Below are 21,495 nucleotides of genomic sequence, written 5' to 3'. Positions count from 1 at the left end.
AGCGGAAGGAGTCGGACAGAATCAGTCATCGTTTCGAGGCTCTCAGGCATATTTTAAAGACTTTTCATGAGGTATACACAATTTTTTTAAGTGGACAGCGTATCGGAAGCCATATTGGAAGAGTCTCGTGAAATATTCAACACATTTTGTGGCTTATTTCTTCTTTTAAACAACGCGATGTATGGGCGAGATTTTGGTCGGTTTTCAAGGTAGGTGAAGAAGTATCTATTATTTTTTCGATTCACAGATTTTTTTACGAAGTTCTAGATATTTTATCTCGATTGTCATATCGATTAACTTTTATCATGTTGAATGTGAGGATGGTAGACAACCTAGAATTTTGCTACACAATTTTTGAATTCCGAGGTCCAAAACACGTACGTTTTCCATTCCCGGGTTTGTCACAGAGCCGTGTTATTACTTTTTTTCGCATTAGTACGAGCCTTTGCCTCTTTTCTTTTCAAGGCCAAAACAACTTTATTGGTCTTATGGATATTCACGTCCAACATCTCGCCTCACTTTGCCGAATTTGTGGGGATGAAATTGAAGATCATAAGCGCAAGATAGATACTAACTGCTTTGTTTCTGAAATTCACCAAATCTGGAAAGATTTAATTTTGCTGGATTCTCCAAATGTTCATCCACCGTTAAAAAACAGTCAAAGAAAGAAGGCAAATTTCAAGTGTATATGATGTATTTCGCTACTCATTGAACATGCACTGATTATCTGGGATAAAATTAAAACATTGCAGGTACTACAGCCAGCAAGGAACACCAGATGCGTGTGAAGTCAACACGAAACAACACCAAAAAACAAGCAAGAAAAATTAATAAATTTGAACTACTTCTTATTCTTGTTATGATGAATGGTTCTTTGATTCTTGTCCCGTAGAAGTTAATAGATAGTATCAATCTTGTTTTGTACGATCTCAACAAATTTTCACACTCTCCCTAAGGCTATTTTTCACGGGAGCAGTTTGCTTCTATCAAAAATCTTGCAAGCCACAGCTGCAAGCCATGCCGGTGAAGCCACGACCTCTGCGATCGGTCCGGAATCAGTTCGAACTCCCCAATGATTCCTTGCAATGAATAATGCTCTTATTCTCTCACATGAATTGTTTTCTTTGAAATATTCAATGTGAAACCTAGACGAGTACTGTTAGCTCATCTTTAATTCTGTCCGCCGACTCCGTCCGTTGTTTTGAAAATTTTTGATCACTGGGGCGATGTTTTGATTTGTTTGTTGATAAACACAAGCGCGCCTTCTCGTTGGTTGAAAAGTGTCGCGTGATCAGCTGGCCCTGTCCTTAAATTTAGGGATATTCCGGACTGGTAATACTGTAACATGTTTGTTACTTAATGTAACCGAAGTCACGCGTATTAGTGTCCAACCGCTTTATTTTATAAATCACACTCCTACGGTACTGTACAACCAAAAATACAAAGAATACGAAATTACGAAAAATGTAGAAATCAGTACAAAATAACAAATACATCAAAGAAAACGGAAAAGCGTACAAATGGCGTATGACTAAAATTTACCTTAACGGTTTCTTGACTTAACGTTAAAAGGAATGAGCTGTTCTTGACCGATAAAAACTGTAAAACACACTGACCGACAAGACTAAGTTTATACCAGAAAACTTGACAGATTACGTAACATTACGCAACGATGGTGACACCAAAAAGAAAGTAAACAATATAACAAAAGAAAACTATAAACAATTACAACTAATTGCAAGTAGACGCGAACAAAAAAAACAAAGAAAACCCTAAGTTCTAGAAGTTTCGCTGTAACACACCGGCCTCGAAAGGCAGACGGGCATTACGCCTTGCCTTTCTTAAGAAAACTAAGCGAAACTAGTAAACGAAACTTATTTAGAATATTCAAAAACCTTATCTACAATTAACATCTTAATTGCTTTACACAGTTCGCAACGTATTTATGAGCTAAGTGATCACTGCAATCAGGGACTTCCTTTCCAGCAACTGGCTCCTTTTTCTCCAAAACCTCGAAGCGGTCTGTCTGTCCTTACAAGTTACATTGTGTCAACAGCTGGGATTAATTATCGGCAGCTTCCAGCAGCAAGCATATCTTTCTAATATCTCGCTTCAAAATTGCTCTGGCGGTTCTAACTGTAGCTTGTCGCACTGCACCATAGCGATCTGGTGTAACTTCTTCAACAACACCCATTGGCCACTGTCCACGCGGACTGTGCTCATCAGCTATGAGAACCAAATCTCCAACAGCTACATTCCGGCGCGGGCGAATCCACTTCTGCCTTTCTTGAAGAGATAACAAGTATTCATCTACCCATCTTCTCCAAAAGATGTTACTCAGGTATTGTGCTTGTCTCCAGCATTTTTTGTACTTGTCTGTGGACGCAGTGGAGAAGTTACCAGGGGCAACACATGCATTACGGTGAGACAACAAAAGATGATTCGGCGTTAATGGTTCCAAGTCATTTGGATCTTCGCTTAATCTTGTGAGTGGGCGGTCGTTCAGGATTTTCTCTACCTCGGCCATAACAGTGAGAAGGGTCTCGTCATTGACTATTTGGTTTCCCAGGAGAGCGCGCAGTATCTTGCGAACAGAGCGAATCATTCTCTCCCAGACCCCTCCTTGGTGACTTGCTTGTGGGGGGTTGAAGTACCATTGAATACTGCGCTTGCGTAAACTCTCTGTGATGCGTGATTGATTCCACATTTTAAGAGCTTTCTTCAACTCACATTCTGCTCCTTTAAAGTTGGTACCATTATCACTGTAAACTTCTGTTGGTGCACCGCGCCTACTGACAAATCTTGAAAACGCCATCAGAAACGAGTCAGTCGTCAAATCTTGAGAGACCTCAATATGCACTGCTCGCATTGTTAGACAGGTGAAAATGCACCCATATCGTTTAACTCGACTTCTCTTCAACTTGACTGGCATTGGTCCGAAGTAGTCAATTCCAACTGCGGTGAACGGTGCATCTCCTGGCGTGACGCGAGCCATAGGTAGCGGAGCCATAATCTGTGTTTCCGGCCTTGAGTTCCATCTTCTACACTTGATACACTTGCTGACCACTCGTCTGACGGCTGAACCACCTTTCAAAATCCAAAATTTCCTTCTAATTGCAGCAAGAACTTGACTTGATCCTACATGGCCTATCTGATGATAATGGCGAATAATCATGTCAGTTACGTGATGCTTGGTTGGAAGAACTATTGGATGCTTCATGAAACAATCGATAGCCTCTGCATTATTAAGACGACCACCAACTCTGATTAACCCATTATCAGCTATTGGATTGAGTTTGCGCAGTGGGCTGACGTACGAACCGTCACTAAGGCGTTTCCCCGACACTCTAGAGATACTACGGCGTTGCTGGGCTTCAGTCATCAGTGCATTCAACTCCCTCGGAAAGAACAGCCTTTGCACGTACTTAATGACCTCCACTTCAGCGTTTTGGATTTCGCGGACGGATATTTCTCCTCTTTTGACGTCTTCTTTTGCAATCTTCCCTGTGCGATACAGCAAGTAATTCTTGAAGCGGCTCAGCCAAGCTAGAGCCTTTTTCAAACCATACCACGAAGAGTAGTGATAAACCAACGAGTCAAACCCTTGATCTTGTATAACAGCATGCGCCTGGACTTTCTTCGATCTTTTGACGTTCTGGTCATTTTCATCAATCTCAGGAAGCTGGGTTGGCTGATTTGGCCACTGGCTTTCGTCCTTCAACAAAAATCTTGGTCCCTCGAGCCAAATCTTCAGTTTGGTACGTTCATGAGAATTAAACCCACGAGACGCGTAATCTGCTGGGTTCAGATCCGAGCTAACATGACGCCACTGAGACGGGGTAGAGATATCGTGGATCGTTGCCAGCCGGTTGGAGACGAATGTCTGGAATCTTGTGTGACTGTTGTTGATATACTGCAAGACAATAGTAGAGTCAGTCCAAAACGTCACTTCATGTATAGGCAAAGTGAGTTCTTCCTTGATCTGCTTGTGAAGCTTTACAGCGACTGTGGCAGCCGTTAACTCCAGTCGTGGTACTGTCACAGTCTTCAATGGAGCAACTCTTGCCTTTCCCAGTAAGATGCTACAGGCGATATTACCAAGCGCATCAGTTAAGCGCAGGTATGAGACAGCCCCATATCCCTCTTCCGAGGCATCTGAGAAATGATGCAGCTGGACGGAACTGAGCTCGCCAAAATCTCTCGGTTTCACACAACGTGGTATGGCTACTTCGGTAAGACCAATGATGCCCCTTGTCCAATCTTGCCACTGCAGAAGGTCGTCTTCTTGGACTATGTCATCCCAACCAAGCTCGTCTTTGCATAACTTCTGAAGCAGTCGCTTAGCTGGAAGTATAACTGGAGCAGCTAGGCCAAGAGGATCATATAGAGATGAGGTGACAGAAAGAATCTCTCTCCTTGTGTTGGCTGTAATATTCGGAATGGTCCTAAACCCAAAGGTGTCTTCTTCCGTGTCCCACTGCATGCCAAGGGCGCGATCTAACGGTAAATCTTCTAAGTCTAGGTTAAGGTTCTTCACCGACGGTGCTAGGTCTTCCTTAGCGACTGAGGACAAGATTTCTCGACGATTACTGATCCACTTTGTTAAGCGGAAGCCTCCCCTACTCAACAATTCTGGCAGCTGCTCAACTAATCGTACCGCCTCTTCAGTTGTTGCGACCGATTTAACACAGTCATCAACGTAGAAGTTCCTATTAACCGTATCGATGGTTTCCACATCGAAGTCCGTCTTGTTGTCTTCTGCGGTTTTCTTTAATGCAAAACTTGCACAGCTAGGAGATGATTTAGCTCCAAAGAGGTGAACAAGCATCTCATGGTCTTCTGCTTCTTTAGAAAGATCGCCACCAGGCCACCACAAAAATGACAGAGCGCAAGTGTCTTGAGGAGACACTCTCACTTGATGGAACATCTTCTCTATGTCGGCCGTAAGACCTATTTGCTCTTGACGGAAACGAAGTAGTACTCCGACGAGATTATTGGTTAAATCTGGCCCTTGAAGCAGCTGTTCGTTGAGTGACGTATTGCGAAATTTAGCGGCGCAATCGAACACAACTCTGGTCTTCTCAGGTTTCTGCGGGTGTATCACAGGATGGTGGGGAAGATACCAGACAGAACGTGGCACTTGATGTAGAGATACTTTCCTCGCGTGACCTTGTGCAATGTAATCTTCAACAGCATCCTTGTACTTCTCTTGGAGAACTTTGTTCTTTTCCAAACGTCTTTTCAGAAGATTTAGTCTTTTTTCGGCCATAGGTCTGTTATTCGGTAGGCACGGATTATCATACTTTCAAGGAAGGGAGAGCTGATAATGGCCATCGACCATCTGAACGGTTCGTTCCATTATTGCCAGGGCTCTTCTATCTTCAATCGACATCATTTCTTTAGATGACGCAGACGATTCGCCGAACTCCGCGTTGTACATTCGCTCAATTTGTGCTGACAGCGTTTCTTGACCTCCACTTAAGAAACTGACGGTCGCTTCAGGGTTGCTTGAACCGCCAACTGGTCCGATAAGTGTCCAACCAAGCAATGTCCGTGCAGCGCAAGGCTGTTTACGGCGACCACGGCGCTCTTCAAAGACCCAGTGAGCCTCGGGAACATCATTGCCGATTAAGATGGATACCTCTTTATCGAGCTTAGGTATACTTATACCCTGCAGATGCGGCCAATCGCGGATATCTTCGGTGCTGGGTATGCTTTTCTTTGAGACAGGTAACTTGTCAACAGTCCACACACGATCTAGTTGTATGCATTCATCTGACGACAATGCTCTCACAGTAAGACTAACTTCTTCTCCAGACCGTTTGGTTCTCTCGGCATTAATGGTAGTTAAAGAAAATGACGTTGGAGAACCTCTTACTCCTAACTCATCCAGAAGGCGTCGTAGACACAAGGTGGTGTCAGAACCATCATCAATGAAAGCATATGTCTCCACTTCTCGTCCACCTTTAGCAGAGACTCGGACGGGCACAATCCTCAAACTAATTCTGTTTTTTCCGGCATTTGTCGCATAATCCGCCCCGGCCTCGATGTGGTGTGGACTTGCTTCAGCCAGATCTTCACGAGTCGCTGTTGGCCCGGTAACAGGATCTTCAGAATCACCTCGCGTTCTAGAAGTTTCATTTGAAGCTATGGGAGCGCTCAATGAATTAGGTGGGTGCAGCAAGGAATGGTGCCTTTCTCTACAGCCACTCAGCAAGCAAGCATCAAGACTCCTGCATCGTCTAGCGATGTGATTAGGCTTCAAACAATTTTCACACAGATTTTGTTTCCTAACAAAGTCCTTCCTTTGAATATATCGTTTGTCCCGGAACTTAAAACACTTCTCCAATTCATGTCTTCCATCGCAAAACTTGCATTTGACTTGACCATCCGTTGCTGACCTCTGATTTGAGCGTTTGCTGTTGGCTGTATTGGCTTGATTACTAACATCCTTCTCAACTTGAGTCAAAGCAAGCACAGTACCATCACCATCAGCTGCTTTTCTTGGTTGTTTTGTGACTCTTGACTCTCCAAGCTTGAATTTAACTAACTTCCCGAACTCAGTGTTTGCTATCAGAGCCCTTTTTTCGAGAAAGTCTGCCAAATGAGAGAAGGTTGGCTCAGAACCCATTTCCAAAATCTTCCCCGACTCATCCGCCCATTTTGCCTGCATGTGCACAGGAAGACGCATAACGATCTTCTTCAGAGTGTCCAAAGAGTTTATATCGGCTTGATAGCTTAATTCCGCAGAATTCAACAAACAGATTCGCATGTCCCTTGCGAGCTGTAAGAGTTTCTCTCCATCAGAAGATTTTAGCTGTGGACCTTTGACAACTTTATCGATGAACGATCGGATGATGACATGACGTTGTCCAAAATTCTTTCTAAGAATTTCACGAGCAGCTTTGTATCCTTCAGGCCCTGGCAGAATTACACAGTTTTCAATTGCCTCCTTAGCTTTGCCAGTGCAATACTGAATCAGATAAGATAGCCTTACATTGTCATCTGTAATCGAAGATTCCACGTTTAGCTCAAAATTCTTAATAAATCTGGGGTACCTTGAAGGATCGCCATCAAAGTACAAGAATTCCCGCTTTGGCATGTCCAACTTCTCAAGTCCAAGAACAACTTTATCGATAGACATCTGCTGTTGCTCCATAATCCTTTGAAATTTAACCGTTGTTTCGTCAGTGCTATTTCCAGTAACATTCTTCGCTTCCGGTATGTCAGCTTTCACTTCCGGTAAAGCGTGCGGTTTGGTTTCCGGTAAAACGCATTTCTCAACATCCGGTTGACCAGGAACGGCGGAAAGTGACAATCCTTCCAAATATTTCCTCACGTTCTCGCGACCTCTAACTGATCCTTCGGAAGAAAAAACAGAGTCAAAATCAACCTGCTCCCCCAGTTTGGCTTCAATCTCAGCCTGTTCTGCGTCAATCCTGGCTAACATTAATTCGCTTCGAATGTTCAAACGTTCCTTCTCGGCTGACAAACGCGTGTTTTCTTCTTGTAGTCGTAACGCAATTTCACTTTCCTTTATCTCTTGTTCAGCCAGAAGCCTTTTCACTTTAAGCTGAGCCATTGTACACTTGACATTCCGTGCCGATAACTGACTTCCTCTTTTAGAACTCTTTTCCCTTGGGTGTAATTGACTTGGCGTCTTATCGCCGCCACTTGCATGATCTCGAGTCGCATTAGGTGTTTTCGTTTCCAACAAATCACTACGCGCGCCCGCACGGGAAACTGAAGGATTTGTATTCTGAGTTCCTTGAAAGGCACCCTCTAATCGTACAACAGGCGTTTTGGAGCTCAAATCAAACCCAGAAATATTCGCAATTCCTTCACCGTAAACTCCTCGACTTATTGGGGTGTAAACATCGTTTAACCATTCCTTGTATTTGTTTTCAAACATCTGCATTCGATAAACATCCTTGGCGTAGTCATGAGTAGTACGCTCTCTATCCTCTTGCTCCCCAGACAAATGATACCACTGCGCACAAGCCCGTTTAAGCTTCTCGAATATGCTCACCAGCGAACTGTGCTTTTCAACAACTTCTTTAGAAGCAATTTGCTCCAAGAGTAGCGGATCTAATTCATTTATAATCCGCGTAATGTGTCCACGCTAGGCTATAATCGTCCGTCCCAAGCTGTCTCTTTCACCAACCGAAGACGTCGTTAATGGTAATTTCAACTTGGAACTCCTTTGATCTGTCGCCAACCAGAGCGGCCAACTTTTACCAAAGTCGATCGTTAAGTACTATGTAACCGAAGTCACGCGTATTAGTGTCCAACCGCTTTATTTTATAAATCACACTCCTACGGTACTGTACAACCAAAAATACAAAGAATACGAAATTACGAAAAATGTAGAAATCAGTACAAAATAACAAATACATCAAAGAAAACGGAAAAGCGTACAAATGGCGTATGACTAAAATTTACCTTAACGGTTTCTTGACTTAACGTTAAAAGGAATGAGCTGTTCTTGACCGATAAAAACTGTAAAAAACACTGACCGACAAGACTAAGTTTATACCAGAAAACTTGACAGATTACGTAACATTACGCAACGATGGTGACACCAAAAAGAAAGTAAACAATATAACAAAAGAAAACTATAAACAATTACAACTAATTGCAAGTAGACGCGAACAAAAAAAACAAAGAAAACCCTAAGTTCTAGAAGTTTCGCTGTAACACTTAAAATACCTGCAACTGAACAACTTATCTTTAAGTGTCATGTCTAACAATTCACCTTGAATACATGAACCTTTGATTCTGTATCATATAATGGAAGGATAACAACAGGTTTGTTTAGTGGTGTATAGGCGTTTGACTAGCTACTTGTTATATGCTTATAGACTGTTTGGCTTTAATACTATTGGCTTAATGGTAAGCTGGACAGTGGAAATTATATTACTTCTTCTTTTACTTGTGTTTTCGTCTTTAAAACGCAAGAGACACTCTTTAACTTTTCTAAGGCAAAATTTATTTGATTGTACCGTATCTTCCCAATGAAATGCCATGCTAAAAGGGCGTGGCAGACCCAGCGTTTGTTTTTTGTCTTCACTTTATCTGGCCTACTATTTTCAAAGGAGGTTTTCAATCCTTTTAAACATTCGTTGCCCATAGGGCTATTACAGCTTAAAAAATGTCTGAAGTGTAGCCATAAACCTGTTGCACTGTATTGAAATAGAGCGAATTAAATAATGATAATGACCGACGATGAATTTTGAGAGTAGAATTATTTCAAAGTCCGGCTCTCAGCTTTTTTGCCCACATGTTTAAATTTAGAGCTGTCAACGACGGTACCTCAAGTCGTAGCAATGTCAGACATCATGGCTGGTACCACCCTTGAAGAGCTGGAGTATAGTGATGAAGAAGATGAAATGGAGTCAGACGAGGGTGATATTGATAAGGTGGGTGCTCTGTTAGGGCGAATTACTGTGAATACTTGGCGAGCCAACAGTAGGGAGCTTTAGCAACGACGACGGCAATTGGAGCGAAAACGTCTTAGATATATGAATTCGCCTTTTTCAAACTTTGTCGCGTTTACTTTAGCCTGCGAACCCAGGCGTATTACCTGTCGTCGCTTCTCTCCATCCGAAAAGTACTACGTCTGGGTTAGCAGACTACGTTTATTCCAACTTGTCTAAAGTGTCAAATGTAGGTGAATTTTACCGGAGTTGGATTTTTGGGGAGCACACCCAAGTTTAGTAAGAGAAAGAAATATTCTTCTTTGTGTATTTATTTGCTACTGTCAAATTGTAAAACGATAATTGACTTATCAGAGAGCACCTTTTCTTTATCTGTAATACTTGTATCACTTTACATTGTATCAAGTGAATAATTTTCAGTCATGCCAGTGAAGGTGCAGAACCCATGTCGTTTTTCCACCATACTTATTAAAGATTTTAGATTCTAAGGCGAGGACGACTACGAGACTGAGATTCTCCAAATGCTAAGTAGTGCGCTAAAGGTCTCCAATAGTTTAGCCTGTGGGTGATATTCTTTTCGCGGATTGACTCTTCTGCTTTGTTTTACCTTGCATTTACATGAAAAGGGAGAATCTGCTGATTCGGAGGATGCGGCAGAAGGTGAGATCTGAAAATTATGACTTCCGTCTGTTCAATTAAGCTGTTTGATGTAATAATAGAATTTTCAAATAAGGTTACCTCCAATATGCATTGTAGCAGGAAATATAAGTATTACTAGATGGGAATTTTCGTTGCAACTCTTGTAATCAAAGATGCGATACACTTAAGCGTGTAGGCAAGTTCTCCATTTCAGGGAGAGAAGTTACGTGCGAGCGGCACTCGAAACGAGACTCGAGAATTAAGGGCTTTGTAGCCTGCGAACGCAGACGTATTTCTGGTCGTCGCGTCTTTCGACTCGAAAGTAAGAGAAGTGACGCTGTGACGCCGCTCGCTTGCGTCATGTTTTTGTTTCATGAAACGCTTTTTCTTGTCGTTAACAGAAAATTGCTGCCCTCATCTTGTTGTCTTCTTTTACAGGGAGTGTTGAGGGGCAAGAGAGTCTTGAGGATGTCTTAGTGGAGGTGTGACATATTTACAGTGTATGACTTTGAAATAACGTAGTAGTTTATCGTAGTAGATGCACTAATTATAGAGTAATAGTTTGTTTCACGATGTAGTCATCGCCATATTTCGACTTCTTACTGTTTGTGTTCATCGGGCGAGTAGCCACGCATTCACGACTGACTTAACTCATTTCATGAACAAATGATAGCAGCAAAAGGCGTTGGGTGCGGTGCACGTCATTTTGATTTATACATCGAGTTCTTATTCGTTTCTTCTGGTCACGTGAAGTAAACCATACATGAAGCAAAGGCATTTTTGAGCGACACACGTCAACCGAAAGGGGACTTTTTGCATTCTTGGGTAGTGGTTTTGCTCAACAGTAATCGTCTCTTTCAGATTATGGACTCTTGGCAGAACAAATTTCCTGGTAGCGTTAAGGTCGTTAAGACGTATTAGAAGGGAAAACGCCTCATTACCGTTTCACGTACGTTGCTCAGAAATGCTTTCGCTAATTCTATTCTCGCATTTATAAGCGTGCGCTTTGTCAATGCAAAAAAAAAAGCGTTCAAAGAGTCAGTTTCTTGCGGACTTCCTGCCCAAATTTAGGATCCTAAGTTTATTTTTTATTGTTTAGGGTCCAAACTCAGAGAACAATTTTACTTCAACTGCTCCTGTGGCAGAGAAATCAGCAAAGGAAGAGTGGGCAGTTATGGTGAATGTGACTGAACCAGTAAAGGATTTTCACAAGCGAGTTCCTGATATGGCTCATAAGGTGAGAGCTCCGTACAGTTTTCTGTTTCTGTGTCTCTTTTCTCTTCCATTATTTTTTATTTAGTCATAAAGAAACTTAAACGTAAAGAAGATCATCACAGTTTTAGACGCAACTTTAGCAGCAGCTGTTAGTGAAAAGAAGCTTGAAATACAGGCTTATACGTATTTTTAACCCTCCCCCCCCCCCGCCCGCTGCGATTCTGGTGCAGCGCTATACCAATTGTTCATTAAGTTAGTTCGTTACAATCCCGTGAAAGGATGAAGAAATAAAGTGAAATTCATACAGTTGAAATTGAACGTAAAGAAGATCATGGCAGTTTCTTTCGCAGTCAAAAAAGGCCAGTACGGGATTCAAACCCTTGACCTTTGCGAGGACCCTCCTTTATCTTGGCTTGTACTCCCAGCACAACTTAGATTAGCCTGCGAGCAAGCTCTCCATTTGGGGAAGTCCGAGAAGTCACGCGAGAGCAGCACGCGAGAGCAGCACGTGAAAGGAGACGCGACTCCTGCATTATCAGGCTAAATTTGATAAAAGACTTTGTAAAGTGTGTACATTCATGTGATTCTTAATGGGTAGTTCTCCTCTTATAGTATTTCAATTGTATTTAGGATTGAATGTTTTACAAACGACTGGCTCTCACGCAGCAATTGCTAATCTGGACAATCCGGGATTTATGATCAGATAGTTTCTTTATTACAGTGCATGATTAAGACCAGTGATAACGAAAAGGAGTTCTACATGGTGAACATAAACGTTCATAAGCTACTACGCTGTACTTGCTTGCATTAATGCTATTTATCTTTTGTATAATGTGGTCCATGTAAGAAGGAAAACATCCTTTTTCCTGAAGTGTGACCGTTCACAGTGCTAATGTCCCTAATTATTTCTTTGCTCTCCTTTGGCTTGTAGTGGAAGTTCGAGTTGGACACATTTCAAAAACAGGCTGTTCTATGTTTGGAGAACAATGAGAGCGTGTTTGTTGCTGCTCACACATCTGCTGGGAAGACTGTTGTAGCCGAATACGCGATTGCACTGGCCAGTAAACACATGACTAAGTACGCTTATATGACTGACCACTTTCGTTTTATTGAAATATGTGGCGATCGTTGAAAGTTAAGATAGAATTCAGTCCTGTGTCAGATCTTTCCTAGAGTATCTTTCCTAAGCTTTAACTTAACAGCACATATAGTAACCATAAAGGTGTTTGTCCCTTTATTCGCAGAATTTGCACATTGAGAACTGGCCAGTTTATCCCTCCGAACTGCTCAGATTCTATTCCTCAGTAGCGCGCAGAAACGTATTGAAAATGGCCTGTTCTTTGCGAAAATGTCCAGTGAGGGTTAAAAAGGAAAAAGGAATGCTTTTTACCCACAGCCTTCGAATCCATCACGGCGCCTCCTCAAAAATAGGGCGCGTAATCTTTGGCGATTACTTACAAGTGCAATGTCATTTCTAGTTACACAGTTCTTAGAATCTACCTGTACTCTTTCAGAAACCCGGTTATATCTACTGCCGTAGTGTCATCGTAAACCGATTTATTCGGTACATAACTAATAATGTGACCGTTCGGAATATTTTCTCTCTCAGGACTGTGTATACTTCTCCGATCAAAGCTTTATCCAATCAGAAATTTCGAGAGTTCAAGGATACTTTTGAAGATGTCGGTTTGTTGACCGGTGACGTGCAAATCAGACCCGAGGCGTCCTGTCTTATTATGACCACAGAAATTCTGCGGTGAGTGTTTTACGCATGCCCGCACTCCTCGCAGCTCTTGTTTATTTTTTAATCTAGATATCAAAGGGGAGCTTTTGACCGACATTTGTACAAAAGCTAAAGGTGTTTTTTAAATAGCATTCCAGTTGAAGTGAAGAGAAGTTAAGCAACGCAATGAGCTAATCAGAATTCGAATCATATCATTCTTATTGGATAAACACAGCCATAAGCAAGTACTTGGTGCTAATCAAGAACGGAATAAGTTTCGTGTTATTCCTGTCGCATTTTGAGCTAAGGTAAACTCGCTGGGTTAATTTGTTTGTTTGTTTATCTGTTTTTTTCCTCCCGCAAGCATAACAGTGACACTTTCAAACGAAAGCGAGGGGGGACTGAAAAGCTCAAGTAACTCTCGTTGCATTTGTGTCATTTAATCCTTGCCCGTGTAATTTATCTGAAAGCTTAACGTAAAATATTCACATGAGCAAACTGAAGCAGTATTTGGTGACTTTCTTTCCAGGTCTATGCTGTACAACGGTTCAGATACAATACGTGACGTTGAGTGGGTGATTTTTGATGAAGTTCATTATGTTAATGATGAAGAGGTAATTATGTCGTTAATTCATTACGTGTTTATATGCACCAAACTTTCTTCGAGCTCAAAGGCGTGCCTTTGCTTGTAAGAGTTAGATTTTGTACCCGGCAATATAAGAAAAGCCATCACAGAGCCACCCTTTAGATGACTGTGGCCACTAAACGACTATCTTATAAGTGCGATAGCATACCACCGCCGCCGAGAATAGGGTTTGCATGTCACCCATTCCTCAGAAAAGATATTTTTCGTTAACAGACTATTTCTTCTTTGACAGAGGGGTGTTGTTTGGGAAGAGGTGTTGATCATGTTGCCGGCGCAAGTCAAAATCATCTTACTATCTGCCACGGTACCTAACACTTTGGAGTTTGCAGACTGGATCGGGTGAGCGAGTTAAGGCCGTAAATTCCATTCTTTACAAACACTAAAACAACTAGTTTAATCAACTCATCCTGTGAACACTTGCTATGGATTTCTCGAACGAGGGTTCAGGGTAAACCATATTTCAAACATAGTGTTCTCGTCTAGCAAACAAACCTGGACTTAAGATGTTACCCCTTTGTTTGCCCCAATTGCTCATGGAGCATAAGGATTTGAATCGACAACCTGGTTTGTTTTGGCAGCCTCGACTTACAAACGGCGACAATATTGTTGAGGCACCAAGAGCCATAATAGGACAGAGAGGGAGTCTGAGGCCGTTGGCCGGAATATCTTTATTTCAAAAAAGTTATTTTTAGAACTATGCGGACCACGCGGAAACAGTTTCCGGTAAACTGGTTGACTTCCGGAAGACTCGCTTTCACGATTCGGCGCGCCAAGGCGAGGCGGCGTCAACAACAAAAGAAAAAAATGGCGGCACAAGTGGAGGGACGATGTGGAGTTGATAAATTGGCCTTCTTCAACAAAGAACCTGCCATAGAAACTGCTGAAAACGTCTACACAAAAGGGTCCTTTACAAGCAACGGTAGAAATCGGTTAAAGCGACCGCGTGACCATCGTTTTTGTTTGAAGAGCTGGAAAGAGGACAGTGCTAGAAATTTTTTATGCCTTCCAACGATGAATACCCGTAGCGAAATCTCATCACGCTTCCCCAACAACATATGTTTAGTTACTCAAATCGCGTGATATTGTTTTCAACCAATCGGAAAAAGGAATAACCAATCAGTATAGATGGTTTTCAGAGTGACGTCATCAAATTGTAAAGTCAAAATAGCGAGGTTTTACGAATTCTTATTTACACTAGGTTGAAGGTAAACAAAAAGTAAATCTTTGTACAAGTTTCCATTCCCGTAGCATGTTTCATTTCGAAAATACAGCAATTTGAACTTCCGAGTTTTCACACGGTGCATGACATCAAAATAGCAATGCTGTTTCGTTGGGGAAAAAAAAACCTCTCCTCTTGATTTTAAGCGGTATAACCATTTTAAGTAGGAGATATGCTTATGGGCACGTATGCTAGCTCTCGAGTGAAAAGAAAGAGCTTTTATAGAAAAAGTGAAATCCAGATGTTTTTGTTGATTTCCGACGGCCATATTGGTGGACCACCAATATGGCGTCTGCGATACAAAGCTCTACAAAGTTGCGTGAAACGTTTCGGCAAATAAATCAGAAACTGTGGGCCACAAAGACCTGAGACTTGGACAAATTGTTTATATATTAGTCTTTTATAACATTTCACTTTCTTGGTTTCTTCCACTGGACGGTTTCCAATTTATGTTTTCGTTGCGTGACAGTGAAAACGATCTATTTTCAGGCTCAGATTATGGTCTCTGTGATTATGGTCTCCTTTCCTTTCTCCCTCGCGCGCGCCCAAATTCCCCCTTCCCCTTCCCTTTTTAACCCCAGCCACGCAGGCTATTCACAGTCGGAAGTTATCGTCGACGCGAAGGTGAGCGATCGACAGCGACGGTGTTGCGCGCCTTGACGAAATATCATCGGTTGTGAAAGTAGTTTTACTTGCCATGTGCTTCGTGGTTTTTGCTTTCTGTCTTGTTGGACGCAGTTCAACGTGAGCTTTGCGGAGATTTTCCGCCGAACCGAAGTGGTATTTATTGTTGTGTTACACACTGTTATGGTTTAAAAGGCATTGTTTAGGAATTCTCTAGTCCGTTGACCTTTTATGATGCAACTCATGCACATTTTGAACTGTCAGCTGGATCTCCGTAATAGACCTAGATTGGTAAAATCTTCAATACCAAATTTTAAAATTAAAACAGTAAACTGATCCTTACGGCAGAAAGACTAATGTCACGTTTATGGTGTACCTGTATTTATTTTTCCCTTTTAGCCCCCATTGAAGGTTTGTGTTGCATACCGAAATATTGGGCAAATATAATTCACCATTTTAGTTTTTGTTTTCACTCTTCCTACCGTAATTAAGGGGGGGAACTCCCATATAAAAGTGACGGGGAGTCCCCCCGGGTCCCGTGCCTGGTCGGGATTTTAATTAAGGTTAATTATAGATTGCGAGCAGTCCCTCAGGATGGAGAGCGACTAGCTAATAACGAAAAAACATTGGTCAACCGAGGGGAAACTGGGTTGGTGTATATGTGCCCCTTGCGGCTCCTTGCTTGATGGGTGGGCCGACAATATCTTCTGACAATCGTGTAGTCAAAACCTCAACCTCGTTTAAAAGATTCATCCTCCAATCAACAACAACAACAATCGTTATTACTAAATGCATAATTAGCGCAAGACATATATAGTCGTCCTTCACAAATTAGCATGGTCGCTTTTTGAGGCGGAGACAGGATAGAAATTCAGTAAGTTCTTCAGTGGCTCCAGATAATTTCCACGAGAAAAGTGAGGACGTTTCCAAGCTTATTTACTTACGATCTATTTACAAACTGTAAAAGAAGATTTTAAAAATATTGCAAGAACACGCAATTTTCACAACCTTAATCAATATTTATTAAGGATTCTTCATATACTGAACAACTCGTTAGTGGATATCTTCTTATGATGTGCAATAATAACTTGATTTTTTTAAAAAATAATATATACAATACACCAGCAAACTCTTTATATAGTTTTTCTTAATACGATCAGCGTTTCTAATCGGTCCGCATAATGCTACAACATGTACAATTCAGGGATTTTTTACAAATAAGGAAAATAAATGTTACTGATTCCATTTGTACAATGAAGACTGTGCACAGAGTAATTCATTTATGACACTTGTCAGTCATGAGAAATTATCTGATTGTTTAATAGAATCTTATGTGTAACGAGGGAAAAGTGTCGAATTGGGGTGAAGGGAAAAAGGGAGAGGGATTGGGGAGAGTAAGCTCTCTTCTCTTTTCCCTTTTGCGCTTTCCCCCCTCCTCTCCCCCCTCCTCTTTCCCCCTCCTCTCCCCCTTCCCCTCCCGTTGCGCCTGTACTAGATATTTAAAAGGCCAATACTTCTTTTTACTGTAGTGTGGCACTTTCATGCTATTAAGATTTGTTTTACTTGTGACTGCGCAGGTCAAGACAGGATAATAAGGTCTGGGGCTTTCCACAAGTTGCAACATACAATCCATCATTCTAAGAAACTGCAATTTTCCAGCTTATTTAAACATGATCACATAAAATTTCAAGTTATCTAGACTTAACTAGAAATTCAGCCAATAGGAAAGACAGTGAAAATTCGTATAAGTAACCACAAACTCATGATTGAAACTGGAAGATATAATCAAACTTCCCGCAACGATAGATTCTGCCCTATTTGTAACTCCGGTATAATTGAAGACGAATTTTTATTTCTCTTCAATTGTCCAAAATATTCAATCCCAAGGGAGAAATTCTACAATCAAATCCAACAAAATTTTGTCGACTTTAGGGCCTGTGTACATGGAGTGGGGGACCCCGGTCTAGTGGGGTTGGTTTCTTTTGTTTTCACGCTCTGGGGGACACAAAACAAAAGAAACCTACCCCACTAGACCGGGGTCCCCCACTCCATGTAAACAGGGTCTTAATTAGCTATCTTACACAGAATTGATAATTAAATTGATGAATCACAGAATTTTTCCGTAAATTCACATTTGTTGAAATTTGTCTCATTATGTAATGATTTGCGTACTAATTTGTTATCAAATCATGCTGATGACACTTGATTGACTGTGGTAATCATTGCATTGCATCATCATTGTTATAAATTGTAACTTTATGTTAAAGCTATTGCAATACTGTAACTACATAATTATAGTCATGCAACTAAAGCTTATGTTGTTGTTGTTGTTGCTCGGCAACTTTTTGGCAACTTCTCGTATTTCGAGCAACTTTTTGCATTCTGAGCAATTTCTCTAGTTATCTTCTAATTCTGAGATATCGAAACAGCTTTTAGTACATAAATTGACCTTTTTTTTCATATTTCACAATGTCTTAGTAGACAATTTATGAATTTCCTGTAAAAAATGGGAGCCCAGTCCTCCCACCTAGGGCAGATCATGGGCAGCGGTTTTAAGAGAAAATTCAAAATGGTGGACGAAGATTCACACTCGACTGAGTAACGAAGGTCATTCAACAATTTTATTAGCTCATTACATTTTTTTGGTTTTAATTGAGGACAACGTTATTTAGCAACGCTGGTTACGCTGCAAAATTGCACAAAAATGCTTACTTTTGTTGTACAATCAGACCAAAAAAGGTTTTGTTTCTACGAGCAACTTTTGAGCAACTTTCGTTACAAAAAGCAGCTTTTGATGGTTTTTTTGAGCAACTTTTGGGAGACTTTTTGAGGAATCACGGGAAACTTTTTGCAAAATCTCGAGCAACTTGTGGAAAGTCCTAATAAGGTCAGAGATTTAAAATAACCAACGACAATTTGACTCTATTTTGTCAAATATAAATAATCACAATCTTATGCTAGTACTTATGTATATTTGACAAATTGTAAAATTGTCAAATTGTCGGAAACGCAACTGTACATGTAACGCAACACGACACGTAGGTTAACGATGAATTCTGAGCCCATACAACACTACACAGAATCAAACAGTTCAGTCTGAGGGTAGAATCCTGAGTCAAGGTTTTGCTTCACTTGTTACAGCTCTTCTCTACTGTAAAAAATTTGCGTGAAATCCAACATGGCTACGATTAAAAGGTTAATTTATTGTAAAATCGAGACGAGCGATGCCTTCTATGAGAAATAGTAGGGTAAGTACACGCAGTTCAAATTTAAGTGTTACCCTAAGATTGTTGCAAAAATTGATCATGGGCATTCCGGATCTCAAAAAGCGCTCTATTTAGCACACGTATATAATGTTCCTCGAGATCGCTTGTCAGCGGACTTTTAAAGGCTTGCAGGATCAAGCCAAGGATCCTAAATAAGTTGTTTGTTGATTGAGTAGGATTTCTGAGCTTTTTCCTAGCATGAGTATCATTGCCCCCAGTTGTCTCTTTGTTAGTACTCTCTACTTCTCTATACTGATTATCTACGGGGCGTTTTACACCACGCGGGGTCGCTCCTGTTGAATTCTCAGTGCCACCGTTTTGGACAGTACCTGTATCGTTGCCTAAAAAGGCTTGTTCAATCCCCACTTGCTCGTTTGTGAGCAGCACAGAGTCATACGATTCCATCTTGGTTCCCAGACTGAGCGTTCTCTGAAACTGTATGACGGGCTGATTTTGCACTTTTGTTTGATCAGAGGGTGTGTTGTGAATACTTGGGGCATCTTGTAGAGTTCTTAGCTCCACTTCACCAGTAAATTGTGAGGGAGAAAACAGCTGGCCATCACCTCCATCAAGGATACTGAGCAAATCATTCTCTGATAAGTTGAAAGAGATGGGGTTGTTTTCATCGCCGAGAATGTTTAAGACGTCTGTTAGATCCTGATCCCATAAACTAGCCGCACTTTGCGCTGATGTAGTTAACTCCATCTCTGTGTTTTGAGCCATGCATCTGGTGATTTAAATGAATATACAAACACGTTAACTGGAAGATTCCCATTCTGCGTGCTGGGCAGGCGCCAGTTTTTTTTAGGGCGAAGGAAAAATCTCGAGGGCGCGCGGCCTGTAATAAGATGATTATCGGCACCTGCTACGTTGGCAGAAGTTCCCGAACACGGAAAAATAAATGATTGTCTTTATCGTGATTTATTATCCCTCTTAGCTGAGGCTCGTGGACTCACAACACTTAGACAATGTTATGACTTCACTTTATCATCGATAAGTCAATTTGTTGATTGTTGTTTGGCATTTTAAAGATAATCCGTTGTCAATGCCCCGCTTAAAAAACCACAGACATTTTGGGCCTCGATCTCAACTGTAGATTGCGAAACTTCGGCAGTCGCAGTTTACTCCCGGTAACACATGTACTAACAGCCGGTACCAAAGTTCACCCGAGCATCGCTGGTTGTGTAGAATAAATTATAAGGGTTTGTGTGGAAAGTTTAGTGCGTCCTTATGGTCCCTATGTGTTACTTATTGCACGTTTTTGGTGTTGTCAGAGCGATTCCAGCGAGTTTTAATTAGCTGTGCCCTTCTTTGGCACCGACTTACTTGTGAGCCTGCGCTACCTGTGCAAATAGTCGCGTGTCTTGACGCATTGTGATACAGCTATGCGGAAAGTTAAATATCCCCCGCGAAAATGGTTTTCTGCTATAAATTAATTATTGAATCAGAATTTTCGGATGCAGAGAGGACAGGTATACCAACATAATTGTTTTTCGACTAAAAGCAATAGTAATAAGATTCGTGAATCCCTTCGTAGCAAAAACACCTGCATGTCGTCGTATAAGTTTGATGAATGCATGATACCTTCAAACCTTTTCCTGAAATACCTAGCCTCACCTTGATTTAGGCCCATTTCCATGTATCTTTGTCTTTCTAGTTTTGTTGTTCATAGTCTGTAACTTCAGATTTATACAACCCGGGAGCACACAATCTGATCTCGTACATGGGACGTGCACGGTAGGCTGGCGTATCGTAGCAGGGGAATCCCGCGGGAACCGTGGTGGCATGTTCTTTCTATTTGTCGCGGAGAAGATACTCCCTATAAAATCAAACTATTTTGAGACTAGCTATACAGTATGAAGAACGCAATTAGAATATGTTTTAAATGTTAACTCCATCGCCTGCCATAGGAAGTAGTGCACTTGACCCTGGGCTATGGAAAGATCCATTCTATCTTCATTTTACTTCTAGTTACAACCAAACTAAAACCGACATCAGATCAACAAAAAACCTATGAGGGGATTTATTACCCTTTTTATTACATCCACTTTGAAATCACTAGCTATCCGTACAATCTGATTGGCTCTCAGCAGTGTGATTTATTCCTAAATCGCACCATTTTTTGCTCTAAATCGCATCTGTTCCAAATAGCGTCACTCATGTTCTAAATCGCATCATTTCTGTTTTAAATCGCACCATTTTTGTTCTATATCGCATCATTTCTGTTTCAAATACAAAATGAGATGTAAAAGCCTTTTTGTTTCGGCTTTTTAACAAACCGGCTACTCGATCAATAAAATATTATTACTGACTAAATTCTGCGATTTCAAAATGAATGTAATAAAGTGGTAATTGAACTTCGTGTTGTGCAATTTTGGTCTGAAATCATACTTGTGATTTGAAATCGAACTCGCGCTGCGCGCTCGTTCGATTTTGAAATCACGCGTATGATTTCAGACCAAATTGCACTCCACTCAGTTCAATTACCATTATAAATGGACCTTTAATCAGTTTGTTCCCAATATAATTTTGATTCCGAGGAGACTGAATACTGTCAATTAATGGCTTTAAAAACTTTGAGCTGATATCAGAAAATTTGACGAGTAAAAAGCTGCAAAGGCAGTTTAAGTTATCACAAACTTACCAACGATAGCTTTATGACGTCTTCTTTCTTTGATAGTGTGCACGAGCTCAAAACAAAATTTCTCGTAAATGAAGAAACTCCA

The 21,495-nt window shown here is 41.2% G+C and overlaps 3 protein-coding genes across 3 annotated transcripts in view; 1 reads left to right on the top strand and 2 right to left on the bottom strand.

The window, feature by feature from the left end:
- Window positions 1-21,495, top strand: part of LOC140938403 (superkiller complex protein 2-like) — a 47,208-nt gene that overhangs the window by 7,314 nt on the left and 18,399 nt on the right. Inside the window, exons 8-15 of the mRNA XM_073387889.1 lie at window positions 9,295-9,419; window positions 10,064-10,097; window positions 10,515-10,558; window positions 11,176-11,313; window positions 12,223-12,368; window positions 12,901-13,047; window positions 13,544-13,628; window positions 13,893-13,999. Coding sequence (XP_073243990.1) covers window positions 9,295-9,419; window positions 10,064-10,097; window positions 10,515-10,558; window positions 11,176-11,313; window positions 12,223-12,368; window positions 12,901-13,047; window positions 13,544-13,628; window positions 13,893-13,999 — 826 coding nt within the window. The remainder of the gene's footprint in view (window positions 1-9,294; window positions 9,420-10,063; window positions 10,098-10,514; window positions 10,559-11,175; window positions 11,314-12,222; window positions 12,369-12,900; window positions 13,048-13,543; window positions 13,629-13,892; window positions 14,000-21,495) is intronic.
- On the bottom strand, window positions 2,028-5,269 carry LOC140936706 (uncharacterized). The gene has a single exon (XM_073386193.1). The coding sequence runs from the start codon at window positions 5,267-5,269 to the stop codon at window positions 2,063-2,065; it is 3,207 nt and encodes a 1,068-aa protein (XP_073242294.1). The 3' UTR covers window positions 2,028-2,062.
- On the bottom strand, window positions 17,619-20,727 carry LOC140937753 (uncharacterized). The gene is made up of 2 exons (XM_073387319.1): window positions 20,387-20,727; window positions 17,619-19,496 (listed from the first exon to the last, which is right to left on the bottom strand). The coding sequence occupies exons 1-2, from the start codon at window positions 20,554-20,556 to the stop codon at window positions 18,785-18,787; spliced, it is 882 nt and encodes a 293-aa protein (XP_073243420.1). The 5' UTR covers window positions 20,557-20,727; the 3' UTR covers window positions 17,619-18,784.

Source organism: Porites lutea, chromosome 5, assembly GCF_958299795.1.
Source record: "Porites lutea chromosome 5, jaPorLute2.1, whole genome shotgun sequence".
Taxonomy (NCBI): domain Eukaryota; kingdom Metazoa; phylum Cnidaria; class Anthozoa; order Scleractinia; family Poritidae; genus Porites; species Porites lutea.
The sequence above is the reverse complement of the archived record's forward strand: the minus strand, read 5'-3'. Positions and strand labels throughout refer to the sequence as shown.

Bases quoted from the DNA above. Each gene is read 5' to 3' on its own strand.
- LOC140937753 (XM_073387319.1), bottom strand. From the start codon at position 20,556: ATGCCACCACGGTTCCCGCGGGATTCCCCTGCTACGATACGCCAGCCT. The intron at 19,497-20,386 runs GTGAGGCTAGGT...TTAAATCACCAG, and splicing joins GGAAATGGGCCTAAATCAAG to ATGCATGGCTCAAAACACAG.
- LOC140936706 (XM_073386193.1), bottom strand. From the start codon at position 5,269: ATGGCCGAAAAAAGACTAAATCTTCTGAAAAGACGTTTGGAAAAGAAC.